Source organism: Genypterus blacodes, unplaced genomic scaffold (genome assembly GCF_046128005.1).
Source record: "Genypterus blacodes isolate CSIRO-AG114 ecotype Tasmania unplaced genomic scaffold, CSIRO-AGI_Gbla_v1 ptg000021l_1, whole genome shotgun sequence".
NCBI classification, from domain to species: domain Eukaryota; kingdom Metazoa; phylum Chordata; class Actinopteri; order Ophidiiformes; family Ophidiidae; genus Genypterus; species Genypterus blacodes.
The window spans coordinates 3,966,985-3,981,343 of record NW_027466834.1 but is presented as its reverse complement, the minus strand read 5'-3'; the positions used below and the strand labels follow the sequence as shown (position 1 = coordinate 3,981,343).

General features: G+C 40.7%; 2 protein-coding genes across 4 annotated transcripts; both read right to left on the bottom strand.

Moving 5' to 3' along the window:
• Positions 1 to 364: 364 nt before the first annotated feature.
• On the bottom strand, positions 365 to 2,037 carry LOC142992229 (guanylyl cyclase inhibitory protein). The gene is made up of 5 exons (XM_076142590.1): positions 1,787 to 2,037; positions 1,392 to 1,524; positions 1,094 to 1,243; positions 846 to 951; positions 365 to 523 (listed from the first exon to the last, which is right to left on the bottom strand). Exons 1-5 carry the CDS (start codon positions 1,855 to 1,857, stop codon positions 387 to 389), a joined length of 597 nt encoding a protein of 198 aa, XP_075998705.1. The 5' UTR covers positions 1,858 to 2,037; the 3' UTR covers positions 365 to 386.
• Positions 2,038 to 4,189: 2,152 nt separating this feature from the next.
• On the bottom strand, positions 4,190 to 14,072 carry bmal2 (basic helix-loop-helix ARNT like 2). Of its 3 annotated transcripts, none has more exons than XM_076142194.1 (17): positions 13,748 to 14,072; positions 10,662 to 10,791; positions 10,503 to 10,550; positions 10,344 to 10,385; positions 9,991 to 10,148; positions 9,804 to 9,883; positions 8,890 to 8,982; positions 8,289 to 8,406; positions 8,061 to 8,210; positions 7,650 to 7,893; positions 7,279 to 7,385; positions 6,925 to 7,075; positions 6,758 to 6,828; positions 6,484 to 6,598; positions 6,195 to 6,279; positions 5,934 to 6,033; positions 4,190 to 5,813 (listed from the first exon to the last, which is right to left on the bottom strand). In XM_076142194.1, the coding sequence occupies exons 1-17, from the start codon at positions 13,803 to 13,805 to the stop codon at positions 5,656 to 5,658; spliced, it is 1,908 nt and encodes a 635-aa protein (XP_075998309.1). In that variant the 5' UTR covers positions 13,806 to 14,072; the 3' UTR covers positions 4,190 to 5,655. The 3 variants fall into 3 exon arrangements, with proteins under 3 accessions (XP_075998309.1, XP_075998310.1, XP_075998311.1); XM_076142195.1 differs by having other exon boundaries at positions 10,662 to 10,788; XM_076142196.1 differs by lacking the exon at positions 8,890 to 8,982 and having other exon boundaries at positions 13,748 to 14,071.
• Positions 14,073 to 14,359: the final 287 nt, after the last annotated feature.

Sequence of the window (14,359 nt, the reverse complement as noted above, 5' to 3'; positions counted from 1 at the left end):
GAAAAACAAACACGATCGGCAAATGATGCAGCAAAAAATTATAAATATGGAGGCAGTGGCTCAGTGGTTAGAGCTTCCGCTTGGGAACCAGAGGGTTGCCGGTTCGAGCCCCTGCCGAGGCGCCCCTGAGCAAGGCACCGAATCCTCAATTGCTCCCCCCTCTGCGAAGGGTGGTAATGTAATGTAAGTCGCTTTGGATAAAAGCGTCTGCCAAAATGATCGTAATGTAAATATAACCACTGAAGCGAAAGTCAAAATGTTCTATTGTGTGCTACACATAATAATAATAATAATAATTACATATAATTTGTCACCATGAATTGGGACTGTGATGTTGCTCAAATTGACAAAGGTTTGACTCCATTGGTATAATATTCTTCTGCAGTTCAAGTATTTGTCCCTGAATTATCATCCACCTGTAGGGGCTTCTCCACCGTCACAGTGCTTGGATCACATTCCACCATTTCTCTGATCCAATCATCATCCAGAGCTCCCTCGATGAACTCCTCCAGACTGATGACGGCTACAGCAAAGCAAGGACAGAGAGAGATAACAGATGGACAACAGGATTCAGAATTTAGGAAGACACTGTGATCTATTTACATCCTTTCATTCTTCTTCTACATCATCACTGACTTTGCACAACACTGCATATTATTCGTGTAATATTCTGCAAATGTACGTTCATTGTATATGAAAGGAAAGTGAACACAGTTGTTTTATATGAATCTAAGGAAATTGTGCTAAATGCTCAAAAAGCTAGAAAAGGATAAAAAGATATTTACAATCTACACCCCGTATAATAATAACAATAATAGGAGGTATCACATGTTATAATTGCTCACCATTATTGTCCTTATCTAATCTCACAAATATCCTGTTGGTGCATTCTTCAGCAGTGAGTGGGTCAAGGTTGGTTAAAGCAGCTGCGACACCCATCTTATAAACAGCCTGTGAACAAGATGAAAGCACACTAAACTAAGAGATGCAGCATGTGAGGTGTCCTGTTAGAGGTGCATTATAGTTTACATAATATAAATCACAAAAATATAAATAGTATCTACTAAGGTTTTGAATGGTGTGTTTTGTGCACCTTCATAATCTCCAGCATTTCATCCCGTGTTATAGCTCCATCTCTGTCTTTATCGTAGAGCTTGAATGACCAGCGCAGCTTCTCCACAGCTGAGCCTTCAATAAGCAGGCTGATGGCCATGACGTACTCTCTGAAGTCAACCACTCCATCCTACAGCAAAGCACCCTTATAAACATCTATATTTGTCTGAGGACATTTTCAAACATTGAGCATTGTTCACTGTTAACTTGATGCTGCATAATTACAACAGCAGTGTCTCCAAGCTAATCAAATAGTGTAAATCACATACTTGACCTACCCCATTACTGTCCAGTGTGCGGAATATCTGTTCTGCATACTCGGCTGACTCATTGCCCACTGTTCCATTGCAGAAATGCCTCTGAAACTCATGAAGGCTGATCAGTCCACTTGGACATTCATTGATAAATTTTCTATCACAAAAAGTACAAAAGACAATGTTAATGTTAACCATTACCTGACCTGTGAGGATTACACACACTTTGAAAGCTTGTCTACACGCCTGGTACATGAGTGACAATATAATTAAGACAAATCCTTTACTACAGCATGGCAAAGTGAAGCTGATCTGGATATAAAGTAGGACTGAAAACTATTTGACCTTTCCATCAAGGTAATATGACTAACAACACTGCATGAAATTACTGCAACTGTTAAATCATGTTGAAATCTTACCTGAACCATTTATAAAGCTCTGTCACGTAGGACTCTCCTCTCCTACACGGCAGGGTGGCAGCTTGTCCCATTCTGCGAGGATTAACAGCTCTGCATTCACTACTGTTTTAAATACACAACAAATCCCAGCTTATGCTACACTTTGTTAATCACACCAACCCACACCTCATCTCATTGGAAAATTAATCAATCACTCACTACATAATTAATTAAAAGTCAATGAATTATTCTCTGCATAACCCTTCATCTAACAAGCAAAATGTTTGCCATAAATACTAGCAGTGTGACTTATTCCTACACTACTAAATCATTGTGATATTGATTTTTTTTGCAAATATAAATCCTTTGACATCAGAAGATTTACCATGCAATTTCATTGGTCAAATTGCTGATATCATCCTATTCTGGATCTGTCTGCATTACTCTTGAAATTGCTTCATACTGCTGAATCAACACAATCTGCAGTTGGACATATTTGTTAATGTACAGTCAAGCTGAAAATGCAACAATTTGTGCACCATCAAAAGATGAGATGAAGGATACCAAACATGATATTCCAAAGTAATGGAAACTCATCTTAATTTGAAGTTCAGATCCTAAATGTAGCACCTGTAATGATAATAATAGTGTATATTTGATTCAATTCTCATTGTTAAATATGCTCACAAACAAAACTCTTAACAGTAGCAGCAATAATACCTTAGACAAATGGGTACATTATGTTGAGACTTAAAACAAAGGAGGATTAATTTACACCAGATGCAGGAAGTGATACAGCGGAGGCTGCCCAAATACCCTGTGGGAAGAATTTCCAATCATGAGCCCAAAGTAAACATCGTCCTTCTCTTGTATGCACTGATAAGATTGCCAAGTGTGGCTCCAAATCAGTGTGCACAAAATCACCAGTATGTCTAACAAGGCAACCAAACACCCCCACGATTCCACAAAGCAGAAAGACAAACAAGAACAGTACATGATGCAAAAGCTGCATGCAAGTCTGGGAAAAAAGGTGATCCCTTATTTACAGAAACTACTCTGGCTGAAATGTTTATTTCAAAGTTAGACAGAGCAAAAGATGCAACTTTATAAGTTCAACCTCTCACAATCAGTGACTATGCTGAAGTGTGAACAGTTTTTACAACGGGAAAACAAAACTACAAACGGTGCAATGATTTAGCAGGAGAAATGGGAACAAAATAGTGTTACAAAATGGACTTTGCCTTTTAACAGGATCAGCCTACATCTATGGTAAACGGTAAAACTGTCAGCTCTGCTTGTTTGTTTGGGTAGTGAGCAGTGAAGCCTCTACATAAGGCAATCATCCATCCAATTTTCTATCAGTCGATCGGCTCATGCTGTGCACAACTTGAGTTGATCCAATGAGACATTTAAAGATTGCAGAAACAGCCCTAAACTCAAGTTTGTTGCCAGGTCAGACAGGAAATGGTCTCCTAACGCACAAGTGTCAGAATGTCCAAAGGCACTTCAGACACAGGTAGGAGAGTCCTGGTGAGTTTATCTGCCCCAGCCACACACTCATTATTCAAGCATAAGAGACAATTGACAGCTATCTTCACGGATCACAACTTTGTGTGTCCTCCAAATAACAGTCCTTATAGGAAACTCCTCAACAGTCCTCACTACAGTCACAAAGATGAAAATACCAAGTGTGTTTTGGCTTAAGAGGCTATACAGTGAATTGCATATAACATACTGTATGTCTCGGCAGGAACAAAGCCTCGATTTTGCAGAATGATATGGGTATCTGTTATCACGCACAGTCTTAACAGTTTAGTTATTTCATTGGATTACAGGTGAGATTATTTGGGTAAACAAAAGGGGATAAATGCAAGTTACACAGTGTTTGACGGCATAGGAGATAAGACCCAAAGTAGTCTTCCAGTTTCCCTCCTATGCACCCATATGGGATGTTAAGAAATGAACAATCACAAGACAGGTGACATGTACAAACCTATAGTTAGACTGAAACTGTGAACAGATATAGTACTATATTAATTGGCATTGTGGCTTTAACATCCCCACTGCCCATCTAGTTGAAGCTCACCTTATGACGTACTTTGGTAACTTAGACTATTCATTCAATCATCCCATAAGGCCATCTGGCCCCCCCCCGTGAGTCTCACTAGTGCATCAGTTGCCTCGTCACTGAGTGGCTTCAGTCACAGGTCGACATTGTAATGGCTGTTCAAGTCTTGCTTGGATAGTGTAAGTTGTGCAATTGTAATTAGAGGTAAATGGTTATGGCATCCACACAGCTCACTAAATCATCAAAGTTCTCACCAACAATTCACGTCACAATGCCCTGCAGTAGGTCAAGACCTTCAGGTGTTTGATTAATGAATGGTATGGGAGTGACAGGACACACAAACGAAAAAAGAAAACTTAAAAATGAGTGAATGATTTATGGAATGATAGCTCTGCATAGGATAATCCCTTAACAAAAGTATGCATGAAAAACCTGTGTGTCTCTGATGAGCACATTTAACAGACGCCCAGTGTGTGGCAGCACACGGAAAAACTCCACAAAAATATACATCAATGCTAAAAGCTATGGCTTACCTGCAGGATTATACAGCTGAACGATTGACTCCCAAAAGTACACAACACTATTAATCAGTATACAGAATATATGGAAGTTTGTCAAAGCTTCACCTGGAGGCCACAAATTGTGTCGGCGAGTGTTTATGTGGGGCGGCTCATTTCCATCACTCCCTGAGTAATTGCCTCTACTGTCCTCCAATTGAAAGATACACATAAATCATCTGTCGATAACTTGTCACAGGTGTCAAATGGTTCACTTATGGGCTGCCAAACCTCCATTTAATCACCCACTAAAGTGCTGTTTCACTTTGGATGATCCATTTGTAGTGCTAATGCATCCATAGGAGTAGCATGAAGGGTAAACCACCAAAACACAGTTCAACAGTTCAAACTTCCTACACAGTTACAAATATGGATCAAATCACTGTTAATTAATGCTATTAGAAACAAATCCAGGTCAGCTAATGTCGGAGGCTTAATTTTTATGAAAAATATAAATGGACTAACTAAACAAACAATCCCTTTAAGACAGATATGACAAAAGACACCGTGTTTGAGAGTCATACCAAATTCACACATGTACAGTATGTTCAGGTACTGTGTACCACAGAGGTTACTGGGCTATAATCCTTGGTTAATGTTCAGATACTGACAAGAGAAAATGTCTGAGTAGGACACATTACGCGTCTCTCAGGGTCAGAGGTTATGGAAGTGTGGTTCGCAGTGTTGCACCAGCTGCCTATGGTCTTGACCCTGAGGGTTACAGATAGGTCAGGCAGGTTCTCTGTTAAGGGTCTTTCTGGCATTTTTGTAGTATAATTAAACACACCTATGCAAATTAAAACTTAAAACACTTGTGGATTCAGTGCAAGGTTTTTTTGCATTCCAACTTCCAACCTTTGTTTCAACTTAGGAGGGACAACAGAAATATAAGCAGGGATCCATTGTCCATCAAGTCACCGTCTTTGCCTTCGAGGGTTTGACTCTGCGAGGCCTCTTCAGTTCAGCAGAGGACAACAGCAGACGTGAGGAAAGCAGTGAGGGACAGGCTGTGAGGCGTTAGAGGCACGTCCTCCTGAAGAGGAAAAGCGGCCGCCCCTTACTGTCACGGCTCCCCCGCTGCCTGTGAGGGGAGCCGCACAAAAACCACACAGCTCATGTGGACAAACGGTAACCAATAAATAAAGATGATTTAAAAAAAAAAAAAAAAAGAAATAGTGCTGCATCAGGCAGTTCTTGGCATCAAACAACTGATACCCTGTGGGATTATTTCAGTGTGCTACAGAGCCTCACTGTAAGACAAGTTTCTATAAAGACCAATGCATCTCTTCAAAGTCCACAGCGTCACCCAGGTTTGCATCTGTCTCAAGGAGGCTCATGATCACCGCCATGGCTGCTTCATCGCTGCTTAGACTACCAAGGCCCGGTCCCACCACGCTGTCCAAATCCAGCTGTGAATTCTCCCCTGTGGTGGGAAGGAAAAAAAGAGAGAAGGAGAAGATGTTGGCCATGGGGTGGAAGCACAAACACCAAACAAAAAGCTGTTACGTAGAGGCAACGCCTAAAATAAAGCAAAACACCGCACCCATGAGAGCGTCTCCTCCCGAGAACGGAGCTCCCTGGGACTCTTCTCCCGTGCTCGACTTTCCTGCCACCTCCATATCCGTGGCCTCTCCATTTGGCACCTAGAGACCAAAAGAAGAGCAACTTGTAACTCAGGGAGAAATATAGCATGAATTATATTGAATGTGATACTTCACGCACTTCCTACAAAAAACAGAAAGACAAAATGAATAGTGATTTTGTCAGATGTGAACACAGACACAGGAAGAAACAGAACATTTACATTGCTGCTGGCTTGAGTTTGTGGAGATTTGTCCTGTGGTAGACTGAACGGGCTGACGTTACCACTGGAAGGTGATGAGTTCATCCTAAAGCAGAAAGAGAGACAGAATTAAAACATCCCATATTCCTTAAACTGAGCACAAACACACAGAGAAACACTTTGTATCTGAAAGAACACCGTTTGGCGTACATGCACAGAAAGCCAAAAAACAACAACAACTTCCTTCCTCTCAACAATCTACAAATATATAAACCAAAAAAAGATAACTTCTGATGTTGTGACGCCACACCTGTTGAAATCCAGCAGCTCGTTGGCAATCTGGGTCCCTATACATCCAGCATAAATCATAGTGCCAGGTGTTCCGGAGATGCCTGGAATAACGGGAAAGGACTTCTTGCCATCATCTAAATGAAAAACAAATTAAGAGTATGAGGACCCGACAATCTGTGTCAGTTTATCATTACATCATTCAAACAAAACCTCTACTTTTAAGAATGGGATACATCAGACATATCAAAGAGACCATTTCTCAATATATGTTTTCATGTTTGGCACCAACTGACCCTCAGAAGTCTTGGAATTGGTCGACTGTTCAGACTTGTTTCCTGACCGATTTGTTCGACTGTTGTCATACCTTGTCGTAAGATGGGAGAAAAGACAATTTAAAGTAAAAGACATTTACGCGACGGACAAACGCTCCTTTAAAAACCAGGCCATAAAGTATACTTACGATATGACTGTGTTGGTTGACACTATATATTCAACCTCTTTGGTCCAGGGATTTACAAAACTAAACCATTGACTTTGTAGAGTGACAAAAGAGCCCTGTTTCGTTTTGAACTTATAGCAGTTTGTCTCTATTTTCTCTTTACTTCGCAGGACTGTGGAGGAAAAACAGTAGAAGTTAGAGTTTGGAATTGTGGGAATGATCATATATCCGCAATTTGTTTTGTCTTCTGGTCCTGAACATTTTCCCCTCAATGTAGTTAACTATTGTAACTATAAATCAAAATGAGATCTTTACTGGACTTGATTTACTAATGTATGATGCATGTTTAAGACAAATGGATGCGAGGCCTTTCACCTTTTCGATGTCTGTCAGATAAATGTAGCAGGTCATCTTGATGGAAGTATTCATAGCACGACGTCCCGAGCAGCTCTTGAGGAAGATAACCAAGAATTGTTGTCGCTCTGAGCAAAAAGAGGGTCGGTTTTAGGCAGAATAGTAGAAATGGAGGATATTTAAAACGTCTGGTACGGTATCTGCTGAGAAATCACTTATTGCCAATTATCACTTCTGGGATAAACTGCATGGCATCACTTGCAGGTGAACAGGTTTGTCTGGTCACCAAGGAGAATTACACAGCGCCAATTAGCAAAACCAGATATTAACATTTCAGACAGTGGCAACAACATAACATAATCCCCAACCACTCCCTTCCTGGCAATGGCTACCTTTGATCAACAAAGGTGAATTTGCCATCCATGGCAAAGCGTGTGACAAACTCTGTGGGTTTGACCCTGACTTCTCCGTTGAGCTGAGGAGAAGCGTGGGAGTGGATGCGCCCCATAGCCACCAGGCAGCTGAAGTGGGAGCTGTCCTGTTTGTCTGCTTCACCTTCTCCTTCTGCTCCCAACTGACTGGTAGGCCAGCTGCGCATATAGCCTGTACAGTGCACTGTGCAGTACTTCTGGGTCTCTGTAAGTACATGCAGGTATAAAATAAGCAATACATGGAAAATATGCATGGAGAATACACAATATCGTAATAAACCTAAAATCTAAATAATTGCATTCTTTTACACTATCTAGTATCTTAACTGTATATCAGATACATTAGAATTTTGGAACTGAACAACTCCCGACCTTTCTTTTTGGAAGTGCTGGGCTGGAATTCCTTCTCCTCCACTTTGACAGATATTTTGTTGTACTTCATGCGGCAGAAGAAAGAGCGACGTGCGCCCGAACACAGCCGCGCTGCACCCACGGGGAGATCCGCCTGCACCTGCAGACCAGCTGAGGTGACAACACAACTGTTAGATGCGCACGATCGCACAGACACAAAACCACACCGCAACGAAAGCGACTGCTTACTTTTAGCGTCTATAAGCCGTTCACGGGGATACAGCTCAGAGGCCGAGAGCTGTTCCTTCACTTTTCCCATGTCCTTCGGGTGGATGTAATCAAACAAACTCTGTCCAATCAGCTCCGCCTGTAGATGGAATACACACCTTATCAAATCGTTTCCCAGCGAAAACTCGCAAAATGGAAAAAGGTCTAAACTTTTCTGCATCTGAAACAGTCTGAAGTGGCATAAATTTAGTACACTGATTGTTGACTGCCAGTGCCATAACACACCAGATACTGTACGGAGCAAAGAGTTCACCCAACTTTACATTATGAGTAGCAGTTAGGCAGAAAAAGTGTCTTTCTGCACATGGACCTCGCAGCTGTCACATGTATAACTATATGTAGATGAAAGATCATAAGTAACTATGGTATTAATCTGACATGAAAAAAGAATTGAGTCATACTCATGTTTCTTTATCTACATATTGCAAACATCATTAATCATACATTTTCTATAAAATCTGTGCCCGCTGAAATCAAGCTAAACTGAACATGCCATGTACAGCTGGTGTGTCTGTGGCTTGACATGGAAAAGATGCTAAAAAATACTGTATGAAAGTGTTACCCGACTATAATTTAATATCTTCGTGACGGACTCTGAGACAAAAACTATTTTTCCACGATCACAGCCCACTACGAACAGGAAGCCATCTGCAGCCTGCACAAGGAAGAAACATGGGGAATAATAAAACATGTGACAACAAGCTCATGACATAGAGAAAAGAGATCTTGTGAGAAATATGCTACATCTACAAAACAGAATAACTGGATTGTTTTGATGTGTTTTTTTGGGGAACAGCTGTGAATTAACAAGTCAGTGGCTACATAATGAGACATCCTCGGTTAAACTTAAGCTTAACGTGATATTCCAACAATTTTACAAAATTCCTTGATTTTTAGGTCATTTACGTGCAAACAAAGTTGCTTGGACGTTGGGTCATTTTACTGGTCTGTAAGCCTTTGAATGGACCCTTATGGTTCACTGTGCTGATCCTGTGCTAAACACATTGAAAAGCCTCTAAAAGCTACTTTATATGAAGTCATATGTTTAGTTAGAAACAAATGTGTTCACCATTACCTTAGAAAGTGTTTTCCTATGACATTTTGCCCTGAAATATCTGTTGTGTATCTATAATATATATTGTGGACATGCAAGGCATCATAAGGAAAAATAGTACCCCAATGCATTATCATGGCATAACAGTTCTATTTGGAAATCCACATACTGAAGTTATAGCCCAAGGTTACATAAGGGTCCATACAAAGGCCTACAGACCATGTAAATGACCAAATGCCAAATACTGTACCTCAAAACAAAAATGGCAGTGGCATCGTTTGGATGTAAAATGAAATTGCAAAAATTTGGAAAAATCACCAGAGTATCACTTTAAGATCATGAAACAACAGTCTATGAAATTATTTTTTAAGTGAAATTCTGGACTCATGAGCACATACAGTATGAGGCAGTGCTCCCTTTACCTTGAGCACAAGGTGCTTCAGCTCCTCGTCAGGAAGGAATGATGGCTTGTAACTGGCTTCAGAAAATGAGCTTCCTGAACCTAGGAACATTGGAATTTTGATTTTATATGCTGCTTTGAATGTATCAGTCCAGACAAAGTCAAAGAGTACTGTAAATACTGCCCAGTTCCCAGTGACGGTATTGTACCTTTGAGAGATTTGAGGTGCTGCACAGCCATTCTAAGCACAGTGAGTTTGTCCAGTTTACGGGACATGGGGTTACAAGTTGGAATCATGGCTGAGAGCTTGTCAATAAGATGGTTCATCTTGTCCCGTCTTCGCTTCTCTATTTGGCTGTGGGGCTCCCTGCAGAGTCATTAAAAGAGAAAAATGAGAAGAAAAACATGAAAAGAAGAAACTGAAGGTTTGTATTTCTACATGACAGAAATTTATCGTATGTGTAGCTGTAGCATACACACAATTAGAGAACCTCAAATGTATGACATTTTCATCACTACGTTTGTGTGGTGGAGTGTTTGAAAGTGGAAAACAACACCTTACCTGAAGCATTTCATTTTGATGTGCTGGTCATCTCCATCTGACCTGCACACCAGATACACACACTTGCAGTTAAAAAGGTATAAGTGCCAATTGACATTATGCAAACTCAAGATAGTAAACAAGTAAAAGGTCAGCTTTGACCTGAAATAATGCCATTACCCGTCATCTTCCATCTCTTCATCAAGGACGAAAGCAGATTTTGTTTCCCTAGGAACAAAATGCAAATCTACTAAGCAGCCAACAACCATCAGAAAAGATATTCTACATGTCAAATGTCATCCCAAACCATTCACAGTATGCAAACACTACGGCACTTACTGGTTGTCCATGCTGCCCTTGCGCTTCCTGGGCATCTCCATGCTTAAAGACATACCAACAGCTGAGGATGGGCTCATCAAGCCGGGAAGGGAGACAGAACTGCTTCGACTTTTCTCCACCAGCATATCTTCTGAAACACACAAACAGGTGAGCTGTAACAGGTGGTGATATGAACGCACACCACCACAGATGAGGTACTGTACAATCAAAGTGCGAGACGAGTCTGCCCTTTGAGGAGGCAGAATACTTTGATTAAAACTCTTACATGCCTGAATAAATCAATTTGCGTTCGTACAATCTGGGTTTATGGCATTTAAGATAATAGCCGACATTTGCAAAAAGCAGATTAACTGCTTTTATCGCAGTATCATCAAAGTGGCAGTAAACATACTGAGTGAAGCAGAGCACAGAATAGAACACATGCAGTGCAGACAGCTGCATAGTCAGAATTATCGGTTCTGTCAGACAAGACTACTCTAACACAGAAACAAACGTGGCCAGTGTAAACATGCGGCAAAAAACCTCCCGTCTCTCTCACTACTGTTGATGTACCACTGGAGAAAGTACTGCATACTCAATCAGAGCACCTATGAATTTGTTGCCGTAGGGACAATAATGTAAATAGAAATCATTGACAACAAGAGAATGTGCTCGTCTTCATACCACTATCTACTGTTTAGATTTTTTTATGACAAAATATGGGTGAAAGCCATGGCTGCTTATTTTTAACTCAACCCAGTGACCCAAATAGCCATTAAAAGATCAGCAACAACCCAATTTGTAATCTTGCTTGTCCAGTTTCCATTCTACTTCCATCATAGGACAACGAGAAAATGGACATGAGACCACACTTTAGGCCGCTTTCTGATGTCTGCTGCTGGGGCCGCATTCACTGAGCTGTGGCGTGCCAGTCTGCAATGGTTTGTTTTTACTTCCCATTGCCTAATAGAGGCAATGGGAAGTAAAATCAAACCATTTTAGGCATCGATTTTGGGAACTGAACGGATCTCCACCATCCTACTTCACTTTCAGACATTTTTTAACCACTAAATACCTTGTAAGTACCCAGTAAGTCAAGGGTGTTTTGTTTGTTGCCTCTGCTCGTGTTTGTTTTCAAGTTTTCTAAAAAGGCAGAGTGGACACTGCTCTGAAACAGCCCAGTGATCGGTGTACTTCTATTAGTTTTTCTTTAAGTGAACATCAGTGCAACATGTAAAAGGTGGGAGAAAAGCATTGACCTTTAAGCTGTTAGATTGTATTTGATGGACAGTGACAGATAAGCAACTGGGTGACATAGCCACATAAGCACTTTTGTTGCTCTACACATTATTCAGTGACTGCATCTCATTCACTAATATAATAACAAAAATTCAGCTGTACTCTTTTGCTAAATGTTTGATGTTGAATAAATCTAAATGTACAGATTCATCTTTACACTGACCAATATCAGCTTTTCTTGCTGCAGTCTAAAGGAAGGTGAGCTACAGCATAAAGATGAATTGCTAGTTGGAACATGTTGTAAATTAATCAGCCCTCCAATTATACTAAGTGGAAATTCTTGCTCACTCCATATTTCTCCGTTTCATTTTTTGCTGCCCCAATTTGCCGACAGCACAAGTGAGTGAGACACAGGGTTGAGGAAGACAAAGGCAAAATGTGTTGATTTCAGCTCTTACCCACTCTGCTGCTCTCTGGCTTCATTCAACATCAAGACTCATTTATCATCTCCCTGTGGTTCCGTTGTTGGGTGAACTAGAAACACCAGATTGTCCGAATATGTAAATGAGTTTGTGTATCTGTTTGTAACCGCCCTGTTAATGATCAGGGCTGTGTGGGGCAATGACCACCCCAGTGCTGCATCCGTATCTGCCGTCCTCATCCTTTTAGATGTACAATCAAAGCTTTTAACACCGACAGGGACTCTGCAAGACTCTGACTCTCTAAACAATTTTATAAAGTATGTTCCCTATTTTGTGAAGAATTTCAGTTTTAGTTTTTTTTCCAATGATTATAAATATATATATATATATATATATATATATATAGAATAGAATAGAATAGAATAGCTTTTATTGTCATTGTACATGAGAATACAACGAAATGCATTTGTGCCTTGCCTGAATCTTAGAACAGTAACACATAAACAACATAAACAGCAATAAACTATAAATAAACAACTATATATATATAAATGTATTGTGAATTTCCCTGTTGTGGGACGATTAAAGGTTTATCTTATCTAATATATACGTATGTATGTTTGTATGAATTCATCATTTCAAAAATGTACATTATTTCCTTTCATTCTTTTCTAGGCGTTCCATTGAAATTTTACAGGCTTTGCAGAAATACTAAAACACAACTCAAAAAAAATTACCCTTAGCATTAATGGATTAAAAAAAACATATGAGAAGCGGACTCAGATTAAAGGTACTAAATGTCTTTTGACAGCAGATATTTAAGCAGAGAAAAGTTATACTAGCGACACTGTAAACAATTCCAAAGAGCGAACGACACTTGAACACACCATGGATGAACCGACTGACCTATTGAAGCGATTGACAACTATGTGTAGGCCTAGCGGTAAGGGTCAGAATAAAGCAACTGAATCACTACTAAATATAGGAAACAAAAATATGACAAACAGCCAGAGCGACGAGGTAAACTGGCTGTAAACATGAGTGATAGAACAAACCACTGACAGATAATGTTGTTCTGACAAACAGGCCTGGCTAACATGCTAAGCTAACGTTTACGTTCGGTTCATCTCACTAAGGAGAGTACATACTTCACAAATAACGACAATGTCAACATACAGAATTACGTTGCAATTTACCGACATCATCTGCACATTGCGGTTTGTGGTAAACATTAAATGTTGTGCAACATTACAAAAATGGCGTTGAGTTTTTGCTCTACTGATCTACTGACCTAGTTTTGGAATAGCGCAAAGTTCCGGTGTACCGCTGCTTGACGGCTCTCGTCTCTACGCCAATAAATGTCAACACTGCACAGCACTTACATCGACCAGATCGCAAACTGTGTTTATCTTAACTGACAAATATATGTAGCGGTGTGTGCGTTACCTGCCGGTTCGACCGCCGATCTGTCACCGCCACCAGCCGCTGCATTCCTGGCCGACATGGCTGGAGCCGGAGCCGGTGTGCTGTGGCTCAGAACTCCAATGCATGGATGAGGCAGTGAACTACAACCGGGTGTTTCTGTTTTAATGTGGCGGCTTATAGGGCAGATTTGACGGGCAAAGGAGTACGTTCTTATTATTATTTTCAGGCGGAGAAAACAAAGAGTGGACGCATAAGCGGCGCCGTGTTTCTCCGTCCGCGGCGCCCAAGGAGGATTTGGATGTGAGCAAGTCGGGAAACCGCGGAAGACGAGAAGCCTGTCTCCTCCTCCCGCCCCGCCGGACTCACCGCCGAGCTGCTTTCACGGCTCACGGAAAATCTCGCGTCTGTCTCAAGCAGATGCCTCATTTCGATGTCTTTAGACACAAAACATTAAAATGGCGTTGTGAGTTTAAATATTATTTGCATAACGAAATTCCACGGAAACCCAACACACAAACTAGTATTTGAGTCAGATAATCCATCGGTTATGATAATACACATTTGCAATAAAGGCTTATATTAATGCGACGTGTCCTTTCGCCATTATCCTCTTATAGTTTAGTAAATATGATA

Excerpts from the sequence above, each read along its gene's own strand:
- LOC142992229 (XM_076142590.1), bottom strand. The coding sequence starts at position 1,857 with ATGGGACAAGCTGCCACCCTGCCGTGTAGGAGAGGAGAGTCCTACGTG. Across the intron at positions 1,244-1,391 it reads GCACACTGGACAGTAATGGG|GATGGAGTGGTTGACTTCAG; the intron begins GTAGGTCAAGTA and ends GCTTTGCTGTAG. Across the intron at positions 952-1,093 it reads AAATGCTGGAGATTATGAAG|GCTGTTTATAAGATGGGTGT; the intron begins GTGCACAAAACA and ends TCTTGTTCACAG.
- bmal2 (XM_076142194.1), bottom strand. The coding sequence starts at position 13,805 with ATGTCGGCCAGGAATGCAGCGGCTGGTGGCGGTGACAGATCGGCGGTC. Across the intron at positions 8,983-9,803 it reads TGAAGCACCTTGTGCTCAAG|GCTGCAGATGGCTTCCTGTT; the intron begins GTAAAGGGAGCA and ends TTCCTTGTGCAG. Across the intron at positions 6,829-6,924 it reads TCAACCAACACAGTCATATC|GTATGACAACAGTCGAACAA; the intron begins GTAAGTATACTT and ends TCTTACGACAAG.